This window comes from Scyliorhinus torazame, chromosome 7 (assembly GCF_047496885.1).
Source record: "Scyliorhinus torazame isolate Kashiwa2021f chromosome 7, sScyTor2.1, whole genome shotgun sequence".
Lineage (NCBI taxonomy): Eukaryota > Metazoa > Chordata > Chondrichthyes > Carcharhiniformes > Scyliorhinidae > Scyliorhinus > Scyliorhinus torazame.
This window is the reverse complement of record NC_092713.1, coordinates 54,570,748-54,596,169: the sequence shown is the minus strand read 5'-3', so window position 1 is coordinate 54,596,169 and position 25,422 is coordinate 54,570,748. Positions and strand designations below refer to the sequence as shown.

At 53.3% G+C, this 25,422-nt stretch overlaps 1 protein-coding gene across 1 annotated transcript in view; it reads right to left on the bottom strand.

Annotated features, from left to right (window-relative positions):
- LOC140427342 (uncharacterized) overlaps nucleotides 1-25,422 on the bottom strand; it is a 157,405-nt gene that overhangs the window by 24,671 nt on the left and 107,312 nt on the right. The window contains exon 20 of the mRNA XM_072512894.1: nucleotides 18,167-18,270. Within this exon, the coding sequence (XP_072368995.1) occupies nucleotides 18,167-18,270 (104 nt within the window). The remainder of the gene's footprint in view (nucleotides 1-18,166; nucleotides 18,271-25,422) is intronic.

The window sequence follows — 25,422 nt, the reverse complement described above, 5'->3', positions numbered from 1 at the left end:
TGATAACCCCCAGGATGTTGATTGCGGGGATTCAGCGATGGTAATTCCATTGAATGTCGGGGGCGATGGTTAGATTCTCTCCTGTAGGAGATGGTCATTGCCTGGCACTTGTGTGGAGTGAATGTAACTTGCCACTTGTCAGCCCAAGCCCATTGCCCAGGTCTTGCTGCATGAGGACATGGACTGCTTCATTATCTGAGGAGTCGCGAATGGTGCTGAACATTGTTCCGTCATCTGCGAACATCCTCATTTCTGACCTTATGATGCAAGGGAGGTCATTGATGAAGCTGCTGAAGATGATTGGGCCTAGGACACTACCCTGAGGAACTTTCATGCGGCGGTGCAGACTCGTTCTGCACTGCATTTTGTGTACTTCTGTATCTCCTGCAGTGATGTCCGAGAGTTGAGATGATTGATCTCCAACAACCACGAGTGCTGTCTGGGACATTGTCTGTAAGGTGTGATTCTATCAGTATAACTGATCAGTATAACTATATGTCAGGCTGTTGCCTATCTAGTCTGTGAGAAAGCTCTCCCAACTTTGGCACAAGCTCCCAGATGTTAATAAGGAGTACTTGTAGGATTGGCAAGGCTGGGTTTGCCGTTGCCGGTGCCTGGATCAATGCTGTGTTAACCATCCGGTTTCATTCCCTTTTTGTGTGTTCGTAGTGATCAAATACAACTGAGTGGCTTGCTAGGCCATTTCAAAGGGCATTTAAGAGTCAACCACATTGCTGTGGGTCTGGAGTCACATGTAGGCGAGACCAGGTAAGTATGGCAGATTTCCTTCACTAAAGGACATTGGTGAACCAGATGGGGTTTTACGACAATGGTTTTACAGTAATCATTAGACTTTTAATTCCAGATATTTTATTGAGTTTAAATTCCACCACCTGCCGTGGTGGGATTCGAACCCAGGTCCCAAGATCATAATCCTGGGTCTCTGGATTACTAGTCCAACGACAATATCACCAATGACTGAAGTCAATTGTAGGCTAACTGGTCCTTAATTTCCCATCATTTGCTGCCCTCATTTCTTAAACAGGGATGTTTCATTCGCCATTTTCCAGTCCTCTGGGACCTCTCTGCCTTCAATGATTCCTGAAAGACCACCACCAATGCTCCACAATCTCCTCAGCTATCTCTTTTAGAACACTGGGGTGTAGTCCATCCGGTCCAGGTGATTTATCCAACTTCAGACCTTTCAGTTTCCTCAGAACCTTCTCCTTAATAATGGTCACTACACTCACCTCTGCCCCCTGCTTCTCCTGGAGTTCTGGTGTCCCACTGGTGTCTTCCACTATGAAGACCGGTGCAAAGTAACAATTCAGTTCCTCTGCCATTTCTTTGTTTCCTATTACTACTTCTCTAGCCTCATTTTCCAGTGGTCCAATGTCTATTCTTGCCTCTCTCTTACCTTTTATATGTTGAAAAAAAACTGCGGCCCCAGCAGTTGGAACATCCACTGGGCCAGGAATTGCTCGGAATTCGCGCCAGCATATCCAGAATTGCTTCGCAAATTGCTCTTGGACTTCACCTGCTCAGCTCGGAAATGTTGGAGAGTACTAGACCACCTTGGTGCAGCCCAGTAGCCATGAACGCCAAGCCGCCTATCTGTAAATATCAATCAGATATGGGGCCATCTCCTTCACACGGGAAAGGCACCACTGGAAAAAAGAGCGACGAAGAAAATCGGAGCAATTCCAGATCTGGCCCCTTCACCAACCTTGAGCTGGTCAAAGGACTATAAACCATCCAGTTGGGCATTGCTGCTGGTTATGACAATATCCTCCCAGGTTCCTAAAATGGGCCCGCTCCTGGTTGGCCCAATTCTTTACATGAGTGTACCAGACAAGAGGGGAGGAATTGAAACTGCCCTGATTTCCCTTTTCACTACCCATCCATAAACAGAAAGGTGTTTTTATTCTGATTTCCCCCTTATTGGGCATATTTTCCCCAACTCTTAAATTTGGAGTGTTCCAATCCTCTATGAATAACTTGCACAGCAAACTCAAAGTAAGATAAAATAAAAAGGGATGGTTTATTTTTACGCACATTCACATGCGAGAAGGGCTTTGCAACACCCATCCCTTTTGCACACACACGATAAACGGGAATAAGACAAAATGAAGAGGTTTCAAGGCACTACCATAATAAAACACAAGTTATGTGTTACAATGAGTCCAGAGTCCAGAATCAAAAGTCTAATGGAATGCCCCTTTAGAAGAGAGGTTGACTGATTGTAGGGTGATCCTGTCTTTCCAGAAGCAAGGCTTCCATGATGGGAGATGGCATATGGAGTGAGTTTGTCTTGGAGGCATGGGTTCTGATATTCCAGTTGTTTGCACTGCTGTTGAGGGCCAGAGTTCTTTCTGCTGCTACCTGCTTGATGGTAGACAGTCAGCTCTTTGTCTGGAGTCCTGTTCTCATTAGAGGTCAAACAGTAACTGACCAGAACATCCAAAGAATGGATAATTAAAGGAAATCAGACAGTCCAACCTTCGGTCATGTGATGCTGGTTTTGGGTTGTTAAATGAGGCCCCTTCTTGAAACCAATAGTTAGGCCATGAGCACCATTGTAGAAGATTAGAACCTGCAAATGGCTGTCTTCGTTCGAAGCTGGCTGGAGCAGACAAATCCTCTGATGGGCCATTGTGTCAGATTGGTTGGAATCTTTACAGTAGAGTAGAATCATTAAATGTATCTGTGGTAATCACCACTGTTGTAGATATTAGGTGTGGTAAGGCCCTGTACTACAGGTATGGGGGTAGTCCCTGTCTGCTGGCTCCGCCCAGTAGGCGGAGTATAAATATGTGTGCTCCCCATACAGCAGCCTTTTCGCCAGCTGCTGTAGGAGGCCACACATCTTAGAGTAATAAAGCCTCAGTTGTATTCCACTCTCGTCTCAGTGCAATTGATCGTGCATCTATTTATTACTCTAAGATTTTCCGAAGATGGGCCTCCGCATCAAGCCAGATCGCCTGCAGCTGGATCCGCAATCAAGCAATGCCAAAAAGGACTTGTAACACTGGCGAGCTTGTTTCAAAGCTTACATCAGGTCTGCACCAGACCCAATCCCGGAAGCTCAGAAGATCCAGATACTCTACTTGCGGCTGAGCTCCAACGTCTTTCCTCTTATCCAGGACGCGCCGACCTATGATGAAGCTATGGCGCTACTGAAAGAGAATTACGCCCAGCAGACGAACACGCTCTTCGCCAAACACGTACTCTCTACTCGCAGTCAACTCCCTGGTGAGTCCGTAGAAGATTTCTGGCATGCTTTAATTCCTCTGGTCAGAGACTGTGACTGTCAGGCCATCACGGCCACGGAACATTCGAACCTCCTCATGCGGGACGCCTTCGTTACGGGGATAGGGTCAGACTTCATACGCCAACGACTTTTAGAGGGGGCCACGCTCGACCTCGCAGCAACAAAAAAACTGGCACTATCGATGACGGTCGCTTCGCGCAATATTCAGGCCTACACCCCCAGCCGCGCAGCCCACCCCTCCTACACATCGTGGACTTCGCAGACGGCCGCCCCACCGGGGGCCTCACCCAGTCAATACGCCTGTGCCACGTGCCAGCCAGCCAATCCCAGGGCCCCCCGATGTTACTTCTGCAGGCAAGAAACACCCCCGCCAACGCTACCGGGCCCGCACCGCCCTTTGCAAGGCCTGCGGCAAGAAGGGGCATTTTGCTGCGGTGTGCCAGGCCCGCTCAGTCGCCGCTATTGCCCCAACCCCCCTCGCATACGGACAATGGGCGCTGCCATCTTCACCTCCCCGGACCACGCACGGCCAGTGGGCGCCGCCATCTTCTCCCGCTCAGACTACGCGCGGCCAGTGGGCGCTGCCATATTCTCCCCCTCAGACCACTCGCGGCCAGTGGGTGCCGCCATTTTCCCCTTCTCGGACCACGTGCGGCCCATGGACGCCACCATCTTTTTCAACCCCCACCATGTGCGGCCCATGGGCGCCGCCATCTTGTCCACCTCAGGATCTCCAAGCATCGCCATCTTGTCTTCCCCACGGCACATGGGCACCACCATTGTTCCAGGATCCATGCCCCCCGGGCATCCCATCGTTCGACACCAGCGATGACCAGCCGCGACTCGCCTCGGTCACGATCGAACAGTCTTGCCTGCACAATCTAGCCACCGCCTCGACAAGCGTGAAGATCGATGGGCCCGAGACCTCTTGCCTGCTGGACTCCGGGAGCATCAAAAGCTTCATCCATCCAGATATGGCAAGGCACTGCTCCCTTGCGGTACACCCCGCCAATCAAAGAATCTCCCTGGCCTCCGGATCCCACTCCGTCGCGATCCGGGGGTACTGTATAGTCACACTCACGGTCCAGGGCGTAGAATTCAGTGGCTTCCGCCTCTACGTCCTCCCCAACCTCTGCGCTGCTCTGCTACTCGGCCTGGACTTCCTGTGTAACCTCCAGAGCCTAACCTTGAAATTCGGCGGGCCCCTACCACCCTTTACTGTGTGCGGCCTGTGGTAGTATGTATTGGGGGTCATGTGGGACTGGAAGCCCTAATGTCATTGGCTGACAGATCCCGGGTCCTGGTTGGCCGTTGACCTCAAGCTCCGCCCTGAAGGCGGAGTATAAGAAGCCGGAGTCTTCCCCCGCAGGCCAGTTTACTATCGAGCTGCGGGGGAACAGACACGCTTAATAAAGCCTCATCGACTTCACTCTATTCGTCTCACGGAGTCTTTGTGCGCTACAATTTATTAAGCGTGCCTTAAAAAATAAAAGGACTACGGAGCTCAGGATCATTCCGGAATGCCTGAGGATCAGCCCCCACGCAGTGAACGCGGCAGCAGCCTTCAAGCACTGGCAGACTTGCTTCGAGGCCTACCTCAGAACGACCACCGGCCGAGTCTCAGAAGACCAAAAACTGCAGGTCCTGCACTCGAGGGTGAGCACGGAGATTTTCTCCCTCATCGAAGACTCGGACGATTTCCAGACGGCGTTCGCAGCACTGAAAAGTCTCTATGTCCGCCCTGTTAACCAAATCTACGCTCGCTACCAGCTCGCGACGATACGGCAAGCTCCCGGAGAATCGATGGACGAGTTCTACGCCGCGCTGCTGATTTTGGGACGAGCCTGCAGCTGCCCGTCGGTGAACGCAAACGAACACATGGACATGTTAATGCACGATGCTTTTGTGGCAGGTATGCAATCCTCCCAAATCCGCCAAAGACTTCTAGAAAAAGAGTCGCTAGGACTCTCAGAGGCACGGGCCCTAGCAGCCTCCCTAGACGTGGCCGCGCGTAATACCCGCGCCTACGGCCCCGACCGCACGGCAACCCATTGGGCCCCGTACGTACCCGTCGCGGCAAACCCCCTACCCCCCCCCCCGGACACCTCACAGGCTTGCGCGGTCCAAACGCCGAGTCGCACCGGGGGCGCCCGCTGTTATTTCTGCGGCCAGGCGAAACACCCCCGACAGCGCTGCCCGGCCCGCGCAGCTATCTGCAAAAGCTGCGGGAAAAAAGGCCATTATGCGGTTGTGTGCCGGTCCCGCGAGGTCGCCGCCGTCCCGGGAGCACAGGGAGCCCTGCAAGCAGTTTACGCGCCCCAACCCCCCCCAGCATGCCATGTACGACCCGCAGGCGCAGCCGCTCTGGGTCCCGACCACCGCGGTCCCGGGAGAACTGGGAGCCCTGCACGCCGCCTACGCTCCCCAACCCCCCTCCCCGCAGCCCATGTATGACCCGCCGCCGGCGCTACCGCTTTGGGTCCCGGCCAACACTCTCCACGGAGAGGAGGGAGTTTTCCGCGTCCCTAACGCCACCCTAACCCCCACCCCGCGCCCCACGCCTGACCCGCCGGCGCCACCCACTTGGGCCCCGACCACCGCTGTCCCTGGTGAGGGAGCTCCGCGCAGTCCTAGCGCTCGCGGTCCTAGCGCTCACGGTCCTAGCGCTCCCCAGCCCCCCCAGCACACCATGTGCGACCCGCAGACGCCGCCATTTTGGGTCCCGGCCACCACGAGGGGAGGAGGGGCGCCGATGTGCGACCCGCAGACGCCGCCATTTTGGGTCCCGGCCACCAAGAGGGGAGGAGGGGCGCCGCCATCTTGGACCGCCCCAGACCTGTACGATGCGTGGGGGTGGCCATTTTGTCCACCCCCGCCGCCATCTTGTGACCCCCCAGCCACGTGCGATGTATGGGGGCGGCCATTTTGTTCATCCCCGACGCCATCTTGGACGGCAACAACGGACCCCACTCCACTACTACAACCACGGCTCGCTTCGATTACGCTCGATCAAGCTCGGCCCCGGACTCTCCAGACGACGACGACAACGGTACTAATAAACGGCCACGAGACGCCATGCCTAGTCGACTCCGGGAGCACGGAAAGCTTTATACACCCCGACACGGTAAGACGCTGTTCCTTGACCACCTATCCCAGCGCACAAAAGATTTGCCTAGCTGCAGGATCCCACTCCGTACAGATCCAGGGATTCTGCATAGTTACCCTAACGGTGCAGGGGAGGGAGTTCAAAAACTACAAACTAAACGTCCTTCCCCAACTCTGTGCCCCCACCTTGCTGGGATTAGATTTCCAATGCAATCTACAGAGCCTTACGTTCAAATTCGGCGGCCCCACTCACTATCTGCGGCCTCGCAACCCTCAAGGTGCAACCCCCGTCCTTGTTTGCGAACCTCACCCCGGATTGCAAACCCGTCGCCACTAGGAGCAGACGGTACAGCGCCCAGGACCGGACCTTCATTCGGTCCGAAGTCCAGCGGCTACTAAAGGAGGGCATAATCCAGGCCAGCAATAGTCCCTGGAGAGCGCAGGTGGTAGTAGTGAAGACAGGGGAGAAACAAAGGATGGTCATTGACTATAGCCAGACCATCAACAGGTACACACAACTATACGCGTACCCTCTCCCCCGCATATCCGACATGGTCAATCGGATTGCCCAATATAAAGTCTTCTCCACCGTGGACCTCAAGTCCGCCTACCATCAGCTCCCCATCCGCCCAAGTGACCGCAAGTACACAGCCTTCGAGGCAGACGGGCGATTATACCATTCCCTACGGGTCCCTTTTGGCGTCACAAACGGGGTCTCGGTCTTCCAACGGGAGATGGACCGAATGGTTGATCAACATGGGTTGCGGGCCACGTTCCCGTATCTCGACAATGTAACCATCTGCGGCCACGATCAGAAGGACCACGACGCCAACCTCCAAAAATTCCTCCAGACCGCCAAAGCCTTGAACCTCACGTAAAACGAGGACAAGTGCGTTTTTAGCACCGACCGGCTAGCCATTCTGGGCTACGTAGTGCGCAATGGGATAATAGACCCCGACCCCGAACGTATGCGCGCACTCATGGAATTTCCCCTCCCGCACTGCCCAAAAGCCCTGAAACGCTGCTTGGGGTTCTTTTCGTACTACGCCCAGTGGGTCCCCCAGTACGCAGACAAGGCCCGCCCCCTAATGCAGACCACGACCTTCCCTCTGTCGACAGAGGTTTGCCAGGCCTTCAGCCGCATCAAAGCGGATATCGCAAAGGCCACGATGCGCGCCATCGACGAGTCCCTCCCCTTCCAGGTCGAGAGCGACGCCTCCGACGTAGCTCTAGCGGCCACCCTTAACCAAGCGGGCAGACCCGTGGCCTTTTTCTCCCGGACCCTCCACGCCTCAGAAATCCGCCACTCTTCAGTAGAAAAGGAAGCCCAAGCAATAGTGGAAGCTGTGCGACATTGGAGGCATTACCTGGCCGGCAGGAGATTCACTCTCCTCACGGACCAACGGTCGGTAGCCTTCATGTTCGATAGTGCACAGCGGGGCAAAATCAAAAACGACAAGATCTTAAGGTGGAGGATCGAGCTCTCCACCTTCAACTATGAGATTTTGTATCGTCCCGGAAAGCTGAACGAGCCGTCCGATGCCCTATCCCGCGGCACATGTGCCAACGCACAAATTAACCGCCTCCAAACCCTCCACGAGGACCTCTGCCACCCGGGGGTCACTCGGTTTTACCACTTCATCAAGTCCCGCAATCTCCCATACTCTTTAGAGGAGGTCCGTACAGTCACAAGGGACTACCACATCTGCGCGGAATGCAAGCCGCATTTTTTCAGGCCAGATGGAGCGCACCTGATTAAGGCTTCCCGCCCCTTTGAACGCCTCAGTCTCGATTTCAAAGGGCCCCTCCCCTCCACCGACCGCAACGCATATTTTCTTAATGTAGTGGACGAATACTCCCGCTTCCCTTTTGCCATTCCCTGTTCTGACATGACCGCGGCCACAGTCATTAAAGCCCTGAACAGCATCTTCACACTGTTCGGTTACCCCGCATACGTCCACTGCGACAGGGGGTCCTCTTTCATGAGTGACGAACTGCGCCAGTTCCTGCTCAGCAAGGGCATAGCCTCAAGCAGGACGACCAGCTACAACCCCCGGGGGAACGGGCAAGTAGAAAGGGAGAACGGCACGGTCTGGAAGGCCGTCCTACTGGCCCTACGGTCCAGGGACCTCCCAGTTTCACGGTGGCAGGAGGTCCTCCCGGACGCTCTCCATTCCATCCGGTCGTTATTATGTACGAGCACTAATCAAACGCCTCATGAGCGTCTCCTTGTCTTCCCTAGGAGGTCCTCCTCTGGAACGTCGCTGCCGACCTGGCTGGCGGCCCCAGGACCCATCCTGCTCCGAAAGCATGTGCGGGCACATAAGGCGGACCCGTTGGTCGAAAGGGTTCACCTCCTCCACGCGAACCCCCAGTACGCCTACGTGGAGTACCCCGACGGCCGACAGGACACGGTCTCCCTGCGGGATCTGGCGCCCGCCGGCAACACGCACACCCCCCCGACACCATCAACCCAACCCCCCCCTTCCTGCCACCGCCGCACCCCGCGACCGCCCCCTTCCCAGGAGGATCGGTTCCCCTCCCCTCAGCACCGACCAAGAATGAAGCCCGAGCTGAAACCGTACGGCTCCTGGAGGCGACAACACTGGTACAAGCACCACCACCACCGCCGGGGCCGAGGCGATTGACACGGACGACCAGACCACCCGACCGACTCGTGGCGTCGATGTAAAACAAATATGGACTGTTCACAAGAACATTTTGCTTTTCTTCCTATACCCTCTGTAAATAGTTGCAACAGGACAAAATTGTCCAATACTGTATTGCCATGTGAATGTTTTGTCCTCCCAGGACCAGCCCTGTAAACCCTTACCACCATACGAAGCATCACCCCGCCGGGTTCATTTTTGACAAGGGGTGAATGTGGTAGTATGTATTGGGGGTCATGTGGGACTGGAAGCCCTAATGTCATTGGCTGACAGATCCCGGGTCCTGGTTGGCCGTTGACCTCAAGCTCCGCCCTGAAGGCGGAGTATAAGAAGCCGGAGTCTTCCCCCGCAGGCCAGTTTACTATCGAGCTGCGGGGGAACAGACACGCTTAATAAAGCCTCATCGACTTCACTCTATTCGTCTCACGGAGTCTTTGTGCGCTACACGGCCTCGCGACCCTAAAGGTTGACTCACCTTGCCTATTCGCAAACCTAACCCCAGATTGCAAATGCGTCGCCACCAGGAGCAGATGGTACAGCACCCAGGACAGGACCTTCATCAGGTCCGAGGTCCAGCGGCTGCTTCGGGAAGGCATCATTGAGGCCAGCAACAGCCCCTGGAGAGCCCAAGTGGTAGTGGTGAAAACTGGGGAGAAACACAGAATGGTCGTGGACTACAGCCAGATCATCATTAGGTACACCCAGCTCTATGCGTACCCCCTCCCACGCATATCTGATATGGTCAATCAGATTGCACAGCACCGGGCCTTCTCAACTGTAGACCTCAAATCCACCTACCACCAACTCCCCATCCATAAGGCGGACCGCCCATACATTGCCTTCGAGGCAGATGGTCGCCTCTACCATTTGCTCAGGGTTCCCTTCAGCGTCACCAACGTGGTCTCGGTCTTCCAAAGGGAGATGAACCGAATGGTCGACTGGTACGGGTTGCGGGCCACCTTCCCGTACCTAGACAATGTCACCATCTGCGGCCATGATCAGCAGGACCACAATGCCAACCTTGCCAAATTTCTCCACACCGCCACTCTCCTAAACCTCACCTATAACAAGGAGAAGTGCGTATTCAGCGCGAACCGCTTAGCCATCCTTGGCTATGTGGTCCATGTGGTGATGTGCATCAATGTAAATACATGTAGGCTAACTAGACCCGAGAGGGAGCACAGGAGACATCACATACACACACTCAACCCATAGATCAAGTAGATAGGACACGACCAATAGACATTCATGATACACAAGGAAGGGACACGACCACAGGGGGGCATTACACCAACCCATATATAAAGGACACACACACATGATCTGCCTCTTTCCAGTGGAGACAGTCAGTGAGTACAGACACAGGGTTGATTCAATATTACACCCACCAAGTGGATTGCAGCAACTGGTTAGTCAGTCTGGGTAGCTATAGTAGGATTAGGAGTAGTGTCGAACCCGCGTAATAGAACTGTAAATAGTTTAATAAACGCGTTGAAGTTATCTCCACGTCTGAACCTTCCGTTGTCAAGTGCACCACAAGGAAGCCGCTTATGTTACACCTATAACATAACAAATCACGGTACTAGGACTGAACTGTTTCAATCCACACAGCCATACCTCAGCGTACAGCGACAACCAGCATCGATACCCAGGCAAGATGGTCGAGATCCGGGTTCCGCAGCGGCTCCAGTGCCACGGCGATCTCCGCGAAAACTGGCGGGCATTCTGGCAAAGGTTTGTAATGTTCCTGGTGGCAGCCGAACTAGAAGAAGTGGCCGATCCTGAAAAAACAGAGCTTCTCCTCACCATCGCCGGTGCCAGAGCAGAAGAAATCTTTTAAAAATTCAAGTTCTCCAAGGGGCAAAACAGGAGCGACTTCCAGGCAGTCCTGGACAAATTCGGCAAATACTGTGAGGAAAACACACTCCAACCAGCAAGAAAAGGTAAGAGAAGCGCCAGTACTCACCATGAGGCCGAGATCCCGGAGCAGAGAACAGTTTTGATCGGCAGCCATCTTTCTAAAGGGTCTGCACTGGCACAGTTGCGCGAGAAGCGCACAGAATGGGAAGGTCCGTTTGCGCATGCGCAAGATGCCGCGCATGCGCAATCACGAAAACAACTATCGGTAAAGGAACAGCGATCTGCGCATGTGCAATCGCTTCCTACGCGCTACGTCACATGCGTCATGACGTCAGAGGCCCCGGACCACGCCCATTTAAAGGGGAAATGTCTCAAATCAAAGAAAAAATCTTTTAAAGCCGTAAAACAACCTTCCTTCACCTGGAATGACAGCACAGTACCTCAAATTGAACCAGGAAATGAAATTAACCTCCGAAGAACCCTGCAACAAGCAGTTACCTACCCCCAAACTGATGATTCCGACCTTGAATACTTCGATACCGACCTTAAAGTTTTCTCTGGATCTTGCCAGCCCAATGCCAGCTCTGACGCAAACAGTGATGATACGGTCCTAGAAGACTACGACTCGGACAAACCTTTCACCTTGGGAGGCTACCCCAGTACCAAATCCGAACCGCAACTAGACGTGTTGTACATTGGCGACCCCCCGTATTGAATCCGACGCAGACGCGGATTCATTCTTCGGATTTGAGGATCTTCAGCCCAGCAGATATGACATCCCAACTCGTGAGTGCAGGATTATACTGCGGCCTGAAACCAAGAGACAGAGAGCGGTACAAGCCCACAGAGAGCGGCCTGCTGTCACATAGAGCGTGGTCCACGCACCGCTCAGGGTTACCGACTCTACGAAAGAAGACACGCAAGACTCCAGAGCGCAGTCCTTGCACACACAAGACGTGACTCCAGTGTCACAAGCCTCCACAGCGAGCTCGTGGACAGCCTCAATGATAGAGGCAACGCAAGACTACGACACGCAGTCCTTGCAGGAACAAGACCATGAGGGTCTAGCAACCTCCTCTGACCAACTAGCGGCAGACGATGCAAGTCTGCCATGCTCAAATAAACAGCAAGAAGACTATGACAGTCTACCACGCTCCAGTGCACAGCAGGCCGACCATGACGGTCTATCATGCTACAGTGAAGAACAAAGCGACGATGACAGTCCAAGCCCAAATGAAGGACAACAGCAAGACAATGACAGTCCACCCACATTGTTTGCAACACCAGATGAAGACTCTGACAATTTACCCAACCCAAGTGAACAACAAGAAGCTACTGAGGATCTACCCATGGTATGTGAGACGAGTGACGACAGCATCCCACTTCCCATGCAAGATGTGCAAAGTGACAGACCTCAGCTAGTGTGTACAGTGTGTACAGAGGCACTCGACGATCACTGTGAGACCACTGGTGACTCCGGTGACACCATGATACTTCCACCCTCAATCGCTCGCACCTCTCCACAAGTCAATACATTCCTGCATGTTCCGACTCCAGACGTGCAGCTTCAAGAAATCTCAGCTGACTCCAGTGAACCTGCTAAGACTCTGGACGGGGAGCATCAACAAACCGACACTGGCTCAGTTAAAACAGACCAGATTCCAGATGGGGAGCAACCAAACGGCGACTCTGATTCACGTAAGCTGGACTTTACTCCAGACAGGGAGTGCCACAACCTCAGTGATGGCAAGCTCAGGGTGACGGCAGATGCCACAACGACAGGAGATGGATCACTTAACAATCACATTGGGTCAGTAATAACAAGCAGCGGCTACAGTCCAAGAGGAATACACCAATATTCACCACAGCTATATCCACACATTTTTTCCACACCAGCTGTGCAGCCAATGACAGCTCATGCTGGACAAACCCAGTATTCAGGCATGCAGCAGCCAGCAGTCTATGCAGCATATTCTCAAACAGGCCAGCACTACGGATTGCCCACTAATGGAATCAAGACCGAAGGAGGACTACTGCAAGCACAATCTGCACTACAGTCTGGATGCCTTAGTTACAGCCCAGGATTTGCTGCACCCCAGCCTGGCCAGATGGCATATTCCTATCAGATGCAAGGTTCTAGTTTCACACCATCACCAGGTATTTATCATAGATCATAGAATTTACAGTGCAGAATGAGGCCATTTGGCCCATCGAGACTGCACCAGCCCTTACAAAGAACACCCTACTCAAGCCCACGTATTTACCCTATCCCCGTAACCCAGTAACCCCACTTCACCTTTTTTTGGTGACTAAGGGCAATTTAGCAGGGCCAATCCACCTAACCTGCACATCTTTGGACTGTGGGAGGAAACCGGAGCACCCGGAGGAAACCCACGCAGACACGGGGAGAACATGCAGACTCCACACAGACAGTGACCCAGCCGGGAATCAAACCTGGGACCCTGGAGCTGTGAAGCAACTGTGCTAACCACTATGCTACCGTGCAGCCCATTTATGCGAGCAGCAATTCTGTTTCCAATTCGACAAGCTTCAACGGTTCTCAGCAGGATCACCCTTCCAGCACGGCATGTGGCCAGAACCAGTATGTACAGTCTTATCCAACTTCAACATATGGCACATAAGAACATAAGAACTAGGAGCAGGAGTAGGCATCTCGAGCCTGCTCCACCGTTCAATGAGATCATGGCTGATCTTTTGTGGATTCAGCTCCACTTTCCGACCCAAACACCATAACCCTTAATCCCTTTATTCTTCAAAAAACTATCTATCTTTATCTTAAAAGCATTCAATGAAGGAGCCTCTACTGCTTCACTGGGCAAGGAATTCCATAGATTCACAACCCTTTGGGTGAAGAAGTTCCTCCTAAACTCAGTCCTAAATCTACTTCCCCTTATTTTGAGGCTATGCCCCCTAGTTCTGCTTTCACCCGCCAGTGGAAACAACCTGCCTGCATCTATCCTATCTATTCCCTTCATAATCTTATATGTTTCTATAAGATCCACCCTCATCCTTCTAAATTCCAACGAGTACAGTCCCAGTCTACTCAACCTCTCCTCGTAATCCAACCCCTTCAGCTCTGGGATTAACCTAGTGAATCTCTTCTGCACAGCCTCCAGTGCCAGTACGTCCTTTCTCAAGTAAGGAGACCAAAACTGAAAACAATACTCCAGGTATGGCCTCCCTAACACCTTATACAATTGCAGCATAACCATCCATGACCTCGAATGATACTGTTGATGGTACCTCTTCAACGTCAACACCTTATCAGCTACAAGATGCCATCCGACAGCACCATCACAAACATCGAAAAAGAAAGGGACTCCAAATCAGACAGCGAAGTGATTTGACCACTTCTTGGTTCCTGTGGCACAGGGACGTTGATGGCGTTCATAACCAAGAGAGACATTTGACCATGATGATTGATGGTTTTTGGACTCACACGAATGATTTGGACTTATTGTTTAATCACTGTTCCCATGACTTGTATATACCTTACCTTATCTACCTGTTCTTTGTTCAATTTTCTCAACATGTACAGAAAATATGTAACATATAAAAAAGGGGGGATGTGGTGATGTGCATCAATGTAAATATATGTAGGCTAGCTAGACTGTAGAGGGAACACAAGAGACATCACACACACACACTCAACCCATAGATCAAGTAGATAGGACACGACCAATAGACATTCATGATACACAAGGAAGTGACACGACCACAGGGGGGCATTACACCAACCCATATATAAAGGACACCACACACATGATCTGCCTCTTTCCAGTGGAGACAGTCAGTGAGTACAGACACAGGGTTGATTCAATATTACATCCACCACGTGGATTGCAGCAACTGGTTAGTCAGTCTGGGTAGCTATAGTAGGATATGCAGCAGTGTTGAACCCGAGTAATAGAAGTGTAAATAGTTTAATAAACGTTTTGAAGTTATCTCCACGTCTGAACCTTCCTTTGTCAAGTGCACCACAAGGAACCGCTTATGTTACACCTACAACATAACAAATCATAAATCTCACCTATAACAAGGAGAAGTGCGTATTCAGCACGAACCGCCATCCTTGGCTATGTGGTCCAGAACGGAGTTCTGGGGCCCGATCTCAACCGCATGCGCCCCTTCATGGAGCCCCCCATCCCCACTGCCCCAAGGCCCTCAAACGCTGCCTGGGGTTCTTTTCATACTATGCCCAGTGGGTCCCAAACTACGCGGACAAGGCCCGCCCACTCATCCAGTCCACCCTTTTCCCCCTGACGGCCGAGGCTCAACATGCCTTCAACCGTATTAGAGCCGATGTCGCCAAGGCCGCGATGCACGCAGTAGACGAGACGCTGCCCTTTCAAGTGGAGAGCGACGCATCAGACGTCGCCCTAGCCGCCACGCTCAATCAGGCAGCAGGCCCATGGCATTCTTTTCCCGCACGCTTCATGCCTCTGAAATTCAGCACTCCTCCGTCGAAAAAGAGGCCCAAGCCATCGTTGAAGCTGTGCAGCATTGGAAGCATTACCTGGCCGGCAGGAGATTCACTCTCCCTACTGACCAACGGCCGGTAGCCTTCATGTTCAATAACACACAGATCAAAAGTGATAAAAACTTGAGGTGGAGGATCGAGCTCCCCACCTACAACTACAAGATTTTGTATCGCCCCGGCAAGCACAACGAGCCCCCAGATGCCCTATCCCGAGGTACATGTGCCAGCGCACAGGTGGCCCGACTCCGGACCCTGCACGATAACCTTTGTCACACGGGAGTCACACGGTTGTACCATTTCATCAAGGCCGGCAATCTGCCCTACTCCATCGAGGAAGTCAGGGCAATCACCAGGGACTGCCAGGTCTGTGTGGAATGCAAACCGTACTTCTACCAGCAGGACCGCGCGCGCCTGGTGAAGGCCTCCCGCCCCTTTGAACGCCTCAGCATGGATTTCAAAGGGTCCCTCCCCTCCACTGACCGGAACACGTATTTCCTCAGTGTGGTCGATGAATACTCCAGATTCCCCTTCGCCATCCCATGCCACGATATGACGTCTGCCACCGTCATCAAAGCCCTCAACACAATCTTCATGCTGTTCGGTTTCCCCGCCTACATCCACAGTGACAGGGGATCCTCATTCATGAGCGATGAGCTGCGTCAGTTCCTGGTCAGCAGGGGTATAGCCTCCAGCAGGACGACCAGCTATAACCCCCGGGGAAACGGGCAGGTAGAGAGGGAGAACGGGATGGTCAGGAGGACCGTCCAGCTGGCCCTACGGTCCAGAAATCTCCCGGCCTCCCGCTGGCAGGAGGTCCTCCCCGATGCACTGCACTCCATTCGGTCGCTACTATGCACCGCCACTAACGCCACACCCCATGAACGACTCTTTGCCTTCCCCAATAAGTCCACATCCGGGGTGTCGCTCCCGACTTGGCTCGCAGCTCCAGGACCCATACTCCTCCGTAGGCACGTCCAACTCCACAAGGCAGACCCGTTGGTTGAGAGGGTGCAGTTAGTCCACGCTAACACCCAGTATGCCTACGTTGCGTACCCCTCAGGGACCTGGCACCAGCAGGTTCCACACACACATATCCCTCCGGCCCAGCCCCACCCACCCCCTCCCCCGGCGCACCCAGCAGCAACTCCCTCAGGACCATCCGTCTTCCCCCTGCCCACGCCCGAGGATGAAGAGGATTTCGGCACGCTCCCGGAGTCACCGAGGACCAGACCAACACCGGAATCGCCGCCACCACTGCATCGCTCCCAACGCCACATCAAGGCCCCGGACCGGCTAAATCTATAATTGGTTTGGGACTATCAAACCACCTTGTACTGGACTTCAGAAAGAAATATTTTTTTTTGCTTCTGTATATTAAACTTGCTCTGTATATATTTCTCCACCACCCTCGCCGGACTCAATTTTAACAGGGGGTGAATGTGGTTGTATATATTAGGAGATATGTGGTAAGGCCCTGTACTACAGGTACAGGGGTAGTCCCTGCCTGCTGGCTCCACCCAGTAGGCGGAGTATAAATATGTGTGCTCCCTATACAGCAGCCATTTCACCAGCTGCTGTAGGAGGCCACACATCTTAGAGTAATAAAGCCTCAGTTGTATCCAACTCTCGTCTCTGTGCAATTGATCATGCATCAGGGTCATAGAATCCCTACTGTGTAGTAGGAGGGCATTCTTCCCATTGAGTCTGCATCTCCCTCTGAAAGAGCGCTCTACCCCAACCTGGTCCTGGAAGTTTAACTATGCAGAAAATAAAACACTGTGGCATACGGGGTCAGACTTTCACTGAGGAGGAAGATGCATTAAATTATGATATTACAAAGCTGGCCGACTGCTGTCAGACATAGTACCTACAACTGAGCACCAATAAAGTCTGCAGTACATTCCACCTTCACAATGCCAACTGAGCATCATCCTGCATGACCAGAGACTGATCCCGCCCTGTTAATCTAGGCTTCACTCTTGACAGAACTCTCACATTCAGGCAGCACCTCATCAATACATCTGCTGGAAGAAGTAGCTGGCCTTCAAGGTGTTTTTTAATGATGGAGAAAGTTACATATTGAAACAGAATTCCAGGCTGCATTGTAGCTCTGCTAATGAGGATCACAAGGTAGGCTGCATTGGAAGAACTAAACATACAGGTAGAGATGAAGGGAGGCCATGGGAGAGACCATGGAGGTATACTTGTGTATAGTCATGGAGGGGTTTGCAGGTAAGGAGGCAAATACGATTTTTGAAATCAATGTGCTATGGGGTCTAAGGCCAAGTCAACAAGCACAGGGGTGGCAGGCGGCTTGGTAAGATGTAGGGATCAATGGGTTGAAACAGGGACTAAAGTGGAAATTAGTAAGTCATGTTGTTTGACCAAATAATGTAGATTCAAATTCATAATAGAATCAAGGATGTGCTTTGTCCCGTTTCGACTAAACATTCGACTTAACATTTTGACTGGGGCTGTTTAGCACAGGGCTAAATCGCTGGCTTTGAAAGCAGACCAAGGCAGGCCAGCAGCACGGTTCGATTCCCGTAACAGCCTCCCCGAACAGGCGCCAGAATGTGGCGACTAGGGGCTTTTCACAGTAACTTCATTTGAAGCCTACTTGTGACAATAAGTGATTTTCATTTTTTTCAACAAGCTGCTGGGAAGAGCATGGAATTGAGAGCAAGGGTGCACAAATTCTTTGCAGAACCATCTCCAAAAAAAACATTAACTTTATTTTTTAAACTTCTCTCTTTGTACCTTTTACCACTGCTTCTGTGTATTCAGATGTCTCTGTGGAGATATTTTTCCATGCTTCCATACACTTGGACTGATAGGATGATGCACTGTCTGGCCGTTCAAGCCTATTGTGAGAGGGTAAAATACAATATTAATTGCACCAATTCTCTGTCATATACTTCAAAACTCTCCTGTTTTCACAACACACATAAAAGAAACATCAATCTGCATTTATTGAATTATCGCCTGGGATTAAAAATTCTGTATCTCCCCCTCATATATGAAAAATATCTGAAAATAAATTACACCTCCAGTTCCTTTGTGAAGGTCTTAAATGCCATGGACGGAATCTTTTGGTCCTGTCAATAATGGGAATTGTGACGGGCGGGGGGGGAGGGGATTTAATTTGATGGGGAACAAAAATCTGTTTCCCCATGGCAGAATAAACTGTTCAAATTTTGTTATCCTGACTTTCAAGGTGGGCCAAGTTCCCCAACAAAAAAAGTCAGGAAATCTATTTTCATGTATGAGTATCTTATGCATGCTCATGAAAAGGCCACCTTGCCAGAATTAAGTTCGCCCTCCAAATTAAGTTCCCCGCCAGCAAGAATTTACAACACTCATTTTTATGACTGTATATAAATAGCATGCACGTGGTGAGCTTTGCATTTTCCATGACTTTGAGGTCAGTGAATGCTGCATTCACCTTCTTAGGAACCCCGCATAATTTTGCTCATATTGACTGTTGCAGCAAGGCTGGATGTGCAAGGCAAGCTAAGTGGGAAAGAGAGGTGAACTGATGATGTCTGGGGAAGGGGGGTGTACAAGAACTGGGGGGGGGGGGGGTCGTCAGTGGAAAGAGTGTCTTAGAGGGCAGGATTGGGGGTATCTGGGGGGGTGGGGGGTGAACTCAGGGCACTGGTGAGAAGAGTGAAAGCTCATAGTCAGCAGGGGTAGCGGATTGTGGTGGACTGACAGATACAGAATGAGAGTTTGGTTTGTGAATGTTCTTGCTCATGGATGATTCGTAGCAGGACCTGGACAGGTGGCTCGGATAGCAGGAGGGGTCAGGGTCAGGGTGGGCATGGGGACGATAATGGGTGCCAGCTCTGAGAGGCAGGGTCAGGGTGGGTGTTATACCGTCAATTCACTGTGAGACCATGAGAACGAGTGAATACTAGGCTTTATTATCCAGGAACTCACCTGCCAGTATCTGTTGTCCAAATGAGTGCCACCCACAGGTGGCCGATCTATATATCCCCCGGTGAGGGCGGAGCCAGAGGCAGAGCCCACCGGGGTTCCAGTACAGTACCTGGAAGTAGACCATAGTATCATTTCCAGGTCATAGGTCACAGCACTATACAGACAGTTCATACTTAGGTGAATACATTCACCACATTCACCCCCTGTTAAAAAAATCAAGTCCAGCAGGGATGGCGTGGGGTCATCAAATGTTCAATCTGTCTGGAGGCCGGATCGTTCTTTTAGACCTCCTCAGCTCTGGTGATGCGGCGGGCACGGTTGTTGCAGGTGGTTACTCTGGGAGCGTGTTGGCTGAAGCTTGAGCTTCAGTCCGGTGTGTCAGAGACGATTGAGGGGTGGGGGTAGGCAGTGGGGTGGTGGGTGGCAGCAGTGCAGGTGCGAGGCAATACAGAAGACCCAGGGGGGCATAAGGGGCGCTAGGGGTGGCGGTAGGCAGCGGGGGGGGGCGCGTTGGCAGGGGAACCAGCTGGCGCCAGGTCCCGTAGGGCGACCATATCTTGCCGTCCGCCCTGGTGCACGACGTAGGCGTACTGGGGGTTGGCGTGCAGCAGCTGGACCCTCTCGACCAGGGGGTCGGTCTTATGGTTCCTCGCATGCTTCCGGAGAAGGACAGGTCCCGGAGTTGGCAGCCAGGGTGGAAGCGAGACCCCGGAGATGGACTTCCTAGGGAAGACAAACAAACGGTCGTGAGGGGTCTCATTCGTGGCTGTGCAGAAGAGTGATCTAATGGAGTGGAGGGCGTCGGGGAGGACCTCCTGCCAGCGGGGGATCGGGAGATTTTGAGACCGGAGGGCCAGAAGGACGGCCTTCTATACCGTCGCGTTCTCCCTCTCCATCTGCCCGTTTTCCTGCGGGTTATAGCTCGTAGTCCTGCTCGAGGCGATGCCCTTACTGAGCAGGTACTGACGCAGCTCATCGCTCATGAACGATCTACCCCAGTCGCTGGGGACGTACGCAGGGAAGCCAAACAGTGTGAAGATGCTGTGCAGTGCCTTTATAACCGTGGCCGAGGTCATGTCGGGGCAGGGGACAGCAAAGCGGAAGCGGTAGTACTCATCAACGTCGGTTAGGAAGTATACATTACAGTTGATGGAGAGGAGGGGCCCTTTGAAGTCAACACTGAGGTGCTCAAAAGGCCGGGAGGCCTTTACCAGGTGGGCCTTGTCTGGCCGGTAGAAGTGCGGTTTGCAGTCCGCGCAGACTTGGCAGTCCCGGGTCATGGCCTTGACCTCCTCAGTGGAGTAGGGCAGATTGCGGGCCTTAATAAAGTGGGTAAGCCGGGTGACCCCCGGGTGACGGAGGATGAACCTCCTACCGGCTAGGTAGTGCCTCCAGTGCCGCACGGCTTCCACTATGGCTTGTACTTCCTTCTCGACCAAGGAGTGTCGGATTTCGGAAGCGTGGAGGGTTCTAGAGAAGAAGGCTACTGGTCTGCCCACCTGGTTGAGTGTGGCGGCCAGGGCGACGTCTGACGCATCGCTCTCTACCTGGAAGGGAATGGACTCGTCCACCGCGTGCATCGCGGCCTTATAGATGTCGGCCTTGATGCGGCTGAAGGCTGAGCGGGCCTCAGCCGTCAGGGGAAATGTGGTGGTTTTAATAAGTGGGCGGGCTTTGTCCGCATAGTTGGGGACTCACTGGGCATAGTAGGAGAACAGCCCCAGGCATCGTTTGAGGGCCTTGAGGCTGTGGGGAGGGGGAAGTTCCGTGAGAGGGCGCATGCGGTTGGGGTCGGGCTCGAGGACTCCGTTCTCCACGGCGTAACCGAGGATGGCTAGTCGGGTAGTGCAGAAAACGCACTTCTTTTTGTTATGTGTGAGGTTGAGTGATTGGCCGGCCTGGAGGAACCTCTGAAGGTTGGCGTCATGGTCCTGCTGATCGTGGTCGCAGATGGGAACATTGTCCAAGTATGGGTATGTAGCCCGCAAACCGTACTGGTTCACCATTCGGTCCATCGTTCTCTGAAAAACCGAGACCCTGGGCTGGATTCTCCGCCCCGCCGCGCCACATTTCTGGCCCGACCCGCCAGCGGGATTCTCCGTTACACCGGCCGGTCAATGGGGTTTCCCATTGTGGGGCAGCCCCACGCCGTCGGGAACCCCCCGGGCGCCGGCAAAACGGAGAATCACGCCGGCGGAGAATTCCGCCCTCCGTTAGTGACGCCGAAAGGGACTCTGAGGAAGTGGAAGAGTCGGCCGGCTGCTTCGAAGGCAGTGTAGTGGCGATCTCTGGGCGGATTGGGAGCTCGTGGTAGGCCATCTTCAGATCGACCGTTGAGAACACCCGGTACTGTGCGATTTGGTTGACCATCTCCGCTATGCGGGGGAGGGGGTACGCATCCAGTTGCGTGAACCGGTTAATGGTCTGGCTGTAGTCCACAACCATCAGATTCTTTCCCCCGATCTAGACAATCACCACTTGTGCTCTCCAGGGGCTGTTGCTGGCCTCGATGATCCCTTCCCTCAACAGTCGCTGGACCTCCGACTTGATAAAAATCATGTCTTGGGAACTGTACCGCCTGCTCCTGGTGGCGACGGGCTTACAGTCGGGAGTGAGGTTCGCAAAGAGGGAAGGGGGGGGACCTTGAGGGTTGCGAGGCTGCATACCGTGAGGGGGGTAAGGGTCCACTGAACTGTAGGGTCAGGCTTTGGTGACTGCATTGGAAGTCTAATCCAAGCAGTAGGGGGGCGCAGAGGTGAGGGAGGATGTACAGCTTAAACTAGCGTACTCGGCGCCCTGCATCGCGAGGTTAGCGATACAGTACCCCCGGATCTGGACCAAAAGGGATCCGGAGGCGAGGGAGATTGTTTGGGATGCGGGGTAGGTGTGAAGAGAGCAGCGCCTTACTGTGTCAGGGTGAACAAAGCGCTCCGTGCTCCCGGAGTTGAAAAGACAGGTGGTCTCGTGCCTGTTGACCCGGGCGACCATCATGGAATTTTTCAGGTGCTTTGGCTGCGACTGGTCGAGGGTGACTGCGCCAAGCTGCGGGGAGCCTGCGTGGCCGGCAGTATCACAAAATGGCGGGCCCCATGAGTCGCACGTGTCGGGCTGGGTCGAAGATGGCGACCAGGATGGCCACCCCCATCGGTTGCACGTGTCGGCCGGAGCCGGCAGCCAAGGGGGCGGCCCCCATGAGTTGCACGTGTCGGTCGGTGTTGAAGCCGGCGGCCAGGATGGCGGCCCCCACGAGTCGCACGAGGCTGATGACGCGTCTGAAGGGGACGTTCCTGGCTGGCACGCAGCCACATTGCGGGGTCTGCATGCCTGTGAGTCCATGTGTCGGGCCTGGTGAGTTTTCGACTTCTGGGCTTTAGGTCGGCCCAGACAGACTCTGGCGAAGTGCCCCTTTTTGCCACAGTTGCTGCACATCGCTGTGCAGGCTGGGCAACGCTGCCGGGGTGTTGACCGCAGAAGTAGCACTGCGGTTCCCCAGTCGCGCGGCACATACCTGTGACGTAGTCGGGTCCGATGGGGGCCGCGACGATGGTGTCCATGAGGGGTTCACCGGGTCCGCAGGGAACGCACTGAGGCTCTGGTAGGCCATCTCTAGCGAGGTAGCTAGTTTTACCGTGTCCCGCAGGTCAGTGGTCCCGTTTTCCAGCAGGCGCTGCCTGATGTAGTTCGATCGTACCCCAGCCACGTAGGTGTCCCGGATCTGTATGTTCATGTGCTCCTCCGCCGTCACATCCTGATAGTTGCAGTTCCGTGCGGGTAGGGTCAGGTTTTCCAGGTACTCGTCCAGCGATTCCCCGGCGCGTTGACTGCGAGTAGTGAGGGGGTGTCGGGTGAACACCTCGTTTACGGACTTCACAAAATGCACCTTGTGGGTCGCGACCGCCGCCTCGTACGTGGCAGCTTTCTCTATCATCACGGAGATTCAATGGCTCACCCAAGCGTGGAGGAGGCGCAACTTGAGGATTTCAGAGGGAGGCGTTGTGGAGGAGTCGAGGTAGGTCTCGAAACAGCGAAGCCAGTGTTCGAAGATCTTCTTGGCCTCTGTCGCTCGCGCGTCGAGTTCGAGCTTATTTGGCTTTAGAACGGCTTCCATGGTGCTGTCGCTGGATAATAAATTGTTATACCGTCAACTCGCCTGCCAGTTTCTGTTGTACAAATGAGTGCCACCCATAGATGGCCGGTCTATATATCCCCCGGTGAGGTATAGTCCACCGTGCTTCCAGTACAGTACCTGGAAGTAGACTGTATTATCATTTCCAGGTCGTAGGTCACAGCACTATACAGACAGTTCATACTTAGGTGAATACATTCACCACAGTGGGCATGGGGACGATAATGGGTGCCAGCTCTGAGAGGAGGGAAGACATGTGGAGGTGGATTGTAATAGGGCCCAGGCTAATGGTGGGAGGTTCAAATGTGACAGAGGGGAGGGGAATGGTGATATTGGTTAGGTATGGGTGATGGGAGAAGTTGGTGGGTGGCAGAGGGAAGGTAGAAAGTCATGCATTGAGTCTGGAAGGTGAAGCACACCATTTTTCACATCTGACCGTGACCTCACTGTCAGTCAGTAAGTGGGAGGAGGGTCTTTTCTGGTGGGTGGAGTTCAAGGTCAGCACAAATGGCTGACGAAATGGACAGCCCAATAATTATGAGGAAACTGGGTGAAAACCATGCTCAGTTGTGTTCTTCTCTCTATGGTGAAGCCCAAGTGGCAGCATGCTTGTTCCTGACTCTTGGGTTTCATAACATTGAGATCCAGCAAGGTGTGGAGTTGCGGTTCAGTCTGTGACATTTTCCATTTGTTTCAGTCAGAGGCAGGGATGGAGGGATGCCTCCAAGGGCCGTAGCTCGTGGACAGCAGCCAACCCAAGGCTAAACCTCCAACATGCCAGGTGCATGATCATGGCTGCAAGAACTCATGTGGTTAGTCTTTCAATGCTGTTAGGTCAATGGTCTCTCTGTAGAATCACCGAATCGTAGAATTTACAGTGCAGAAGGAGGCCATTCAGCCATCGAGCCTGCACGGGCCCTTGGAAAGAGCACCCTACCCAAGCCCACACCTCCACTCTATCCCTGTAACCCAGTCACCCCACCCAACCTTTCTGGACACTGAGGGCAATTTAGCATGGCCAATCCACCTAACCTGCACATCTTTGGACTGTGGGAGGAAACCGGAGCACCCGGAGGAAACCCACGCACACACGGGGAGAACGTGCAGATTCCGCACAGACAGTGACCCAAGCCGGGAATCGAACCTGGGACCCTGGAGCTGTGAAACAACTGTGCTAACCACTATGCCACCGTGCTGCTCTATAGAGTCTTGAGGGTAGTGGAGACAAGTGGAATCATGTCAATGGGAGGCTTCTTACACATGGCTCTCTTCACCCTGGTCAATGAGCAAAGTTTCCGTGTGCAGTTTCCGTCTGTGGAACAGGAGTAACGTACATCTCTGGTCTTATAAGATGCCCTTCACCTGGAAGTGGTGGAATGGGATGCAATATCAAGATGGAAGCCAGGAAAAGGGCTTAGCATTGGCTTGCTGGTTTTGAGATAGAGGGGAACCTGTAAAGGATATGCTCACTAAATTTATCACTTCATTTCATTCACAGATCCACTGAGACGTCGATGATACTGGCTGCAGGCAACCCTGCCTTGGTAATGGTTCTCATCCAGGTGAGGAGATTGAGGGCCCATTGCAGGTTGGCACAGGGCCAGCAAGAGCAAGGGCCTGAGCAGCAAGAGGCAACGGGGCCTCAGGAAGATCATGATGCTGACCAATAGGCACTCAAATGGTAATCATTGGTTCAACCATGGGTTTATCATAGGTGGTGTTCTTATCTAGAAGTAAGTGAAATTCCAGAGGTGCCCTATACTTGTCTCTTTTGGGATGGGGTTGCTCACATCTGCCAGCTTCTCCAGTATGAGCTGTCACAGCATGGACTCTGGGGGATTAGAGCAGACCCCTGGCCTCCATTGACTGAATGGCTGTCCGTGTAACGGTGTCAAGGTCGTCAAACCATGAGGTAACGGCAAGGCGGGCAATTTCCTGCTCATCCCCC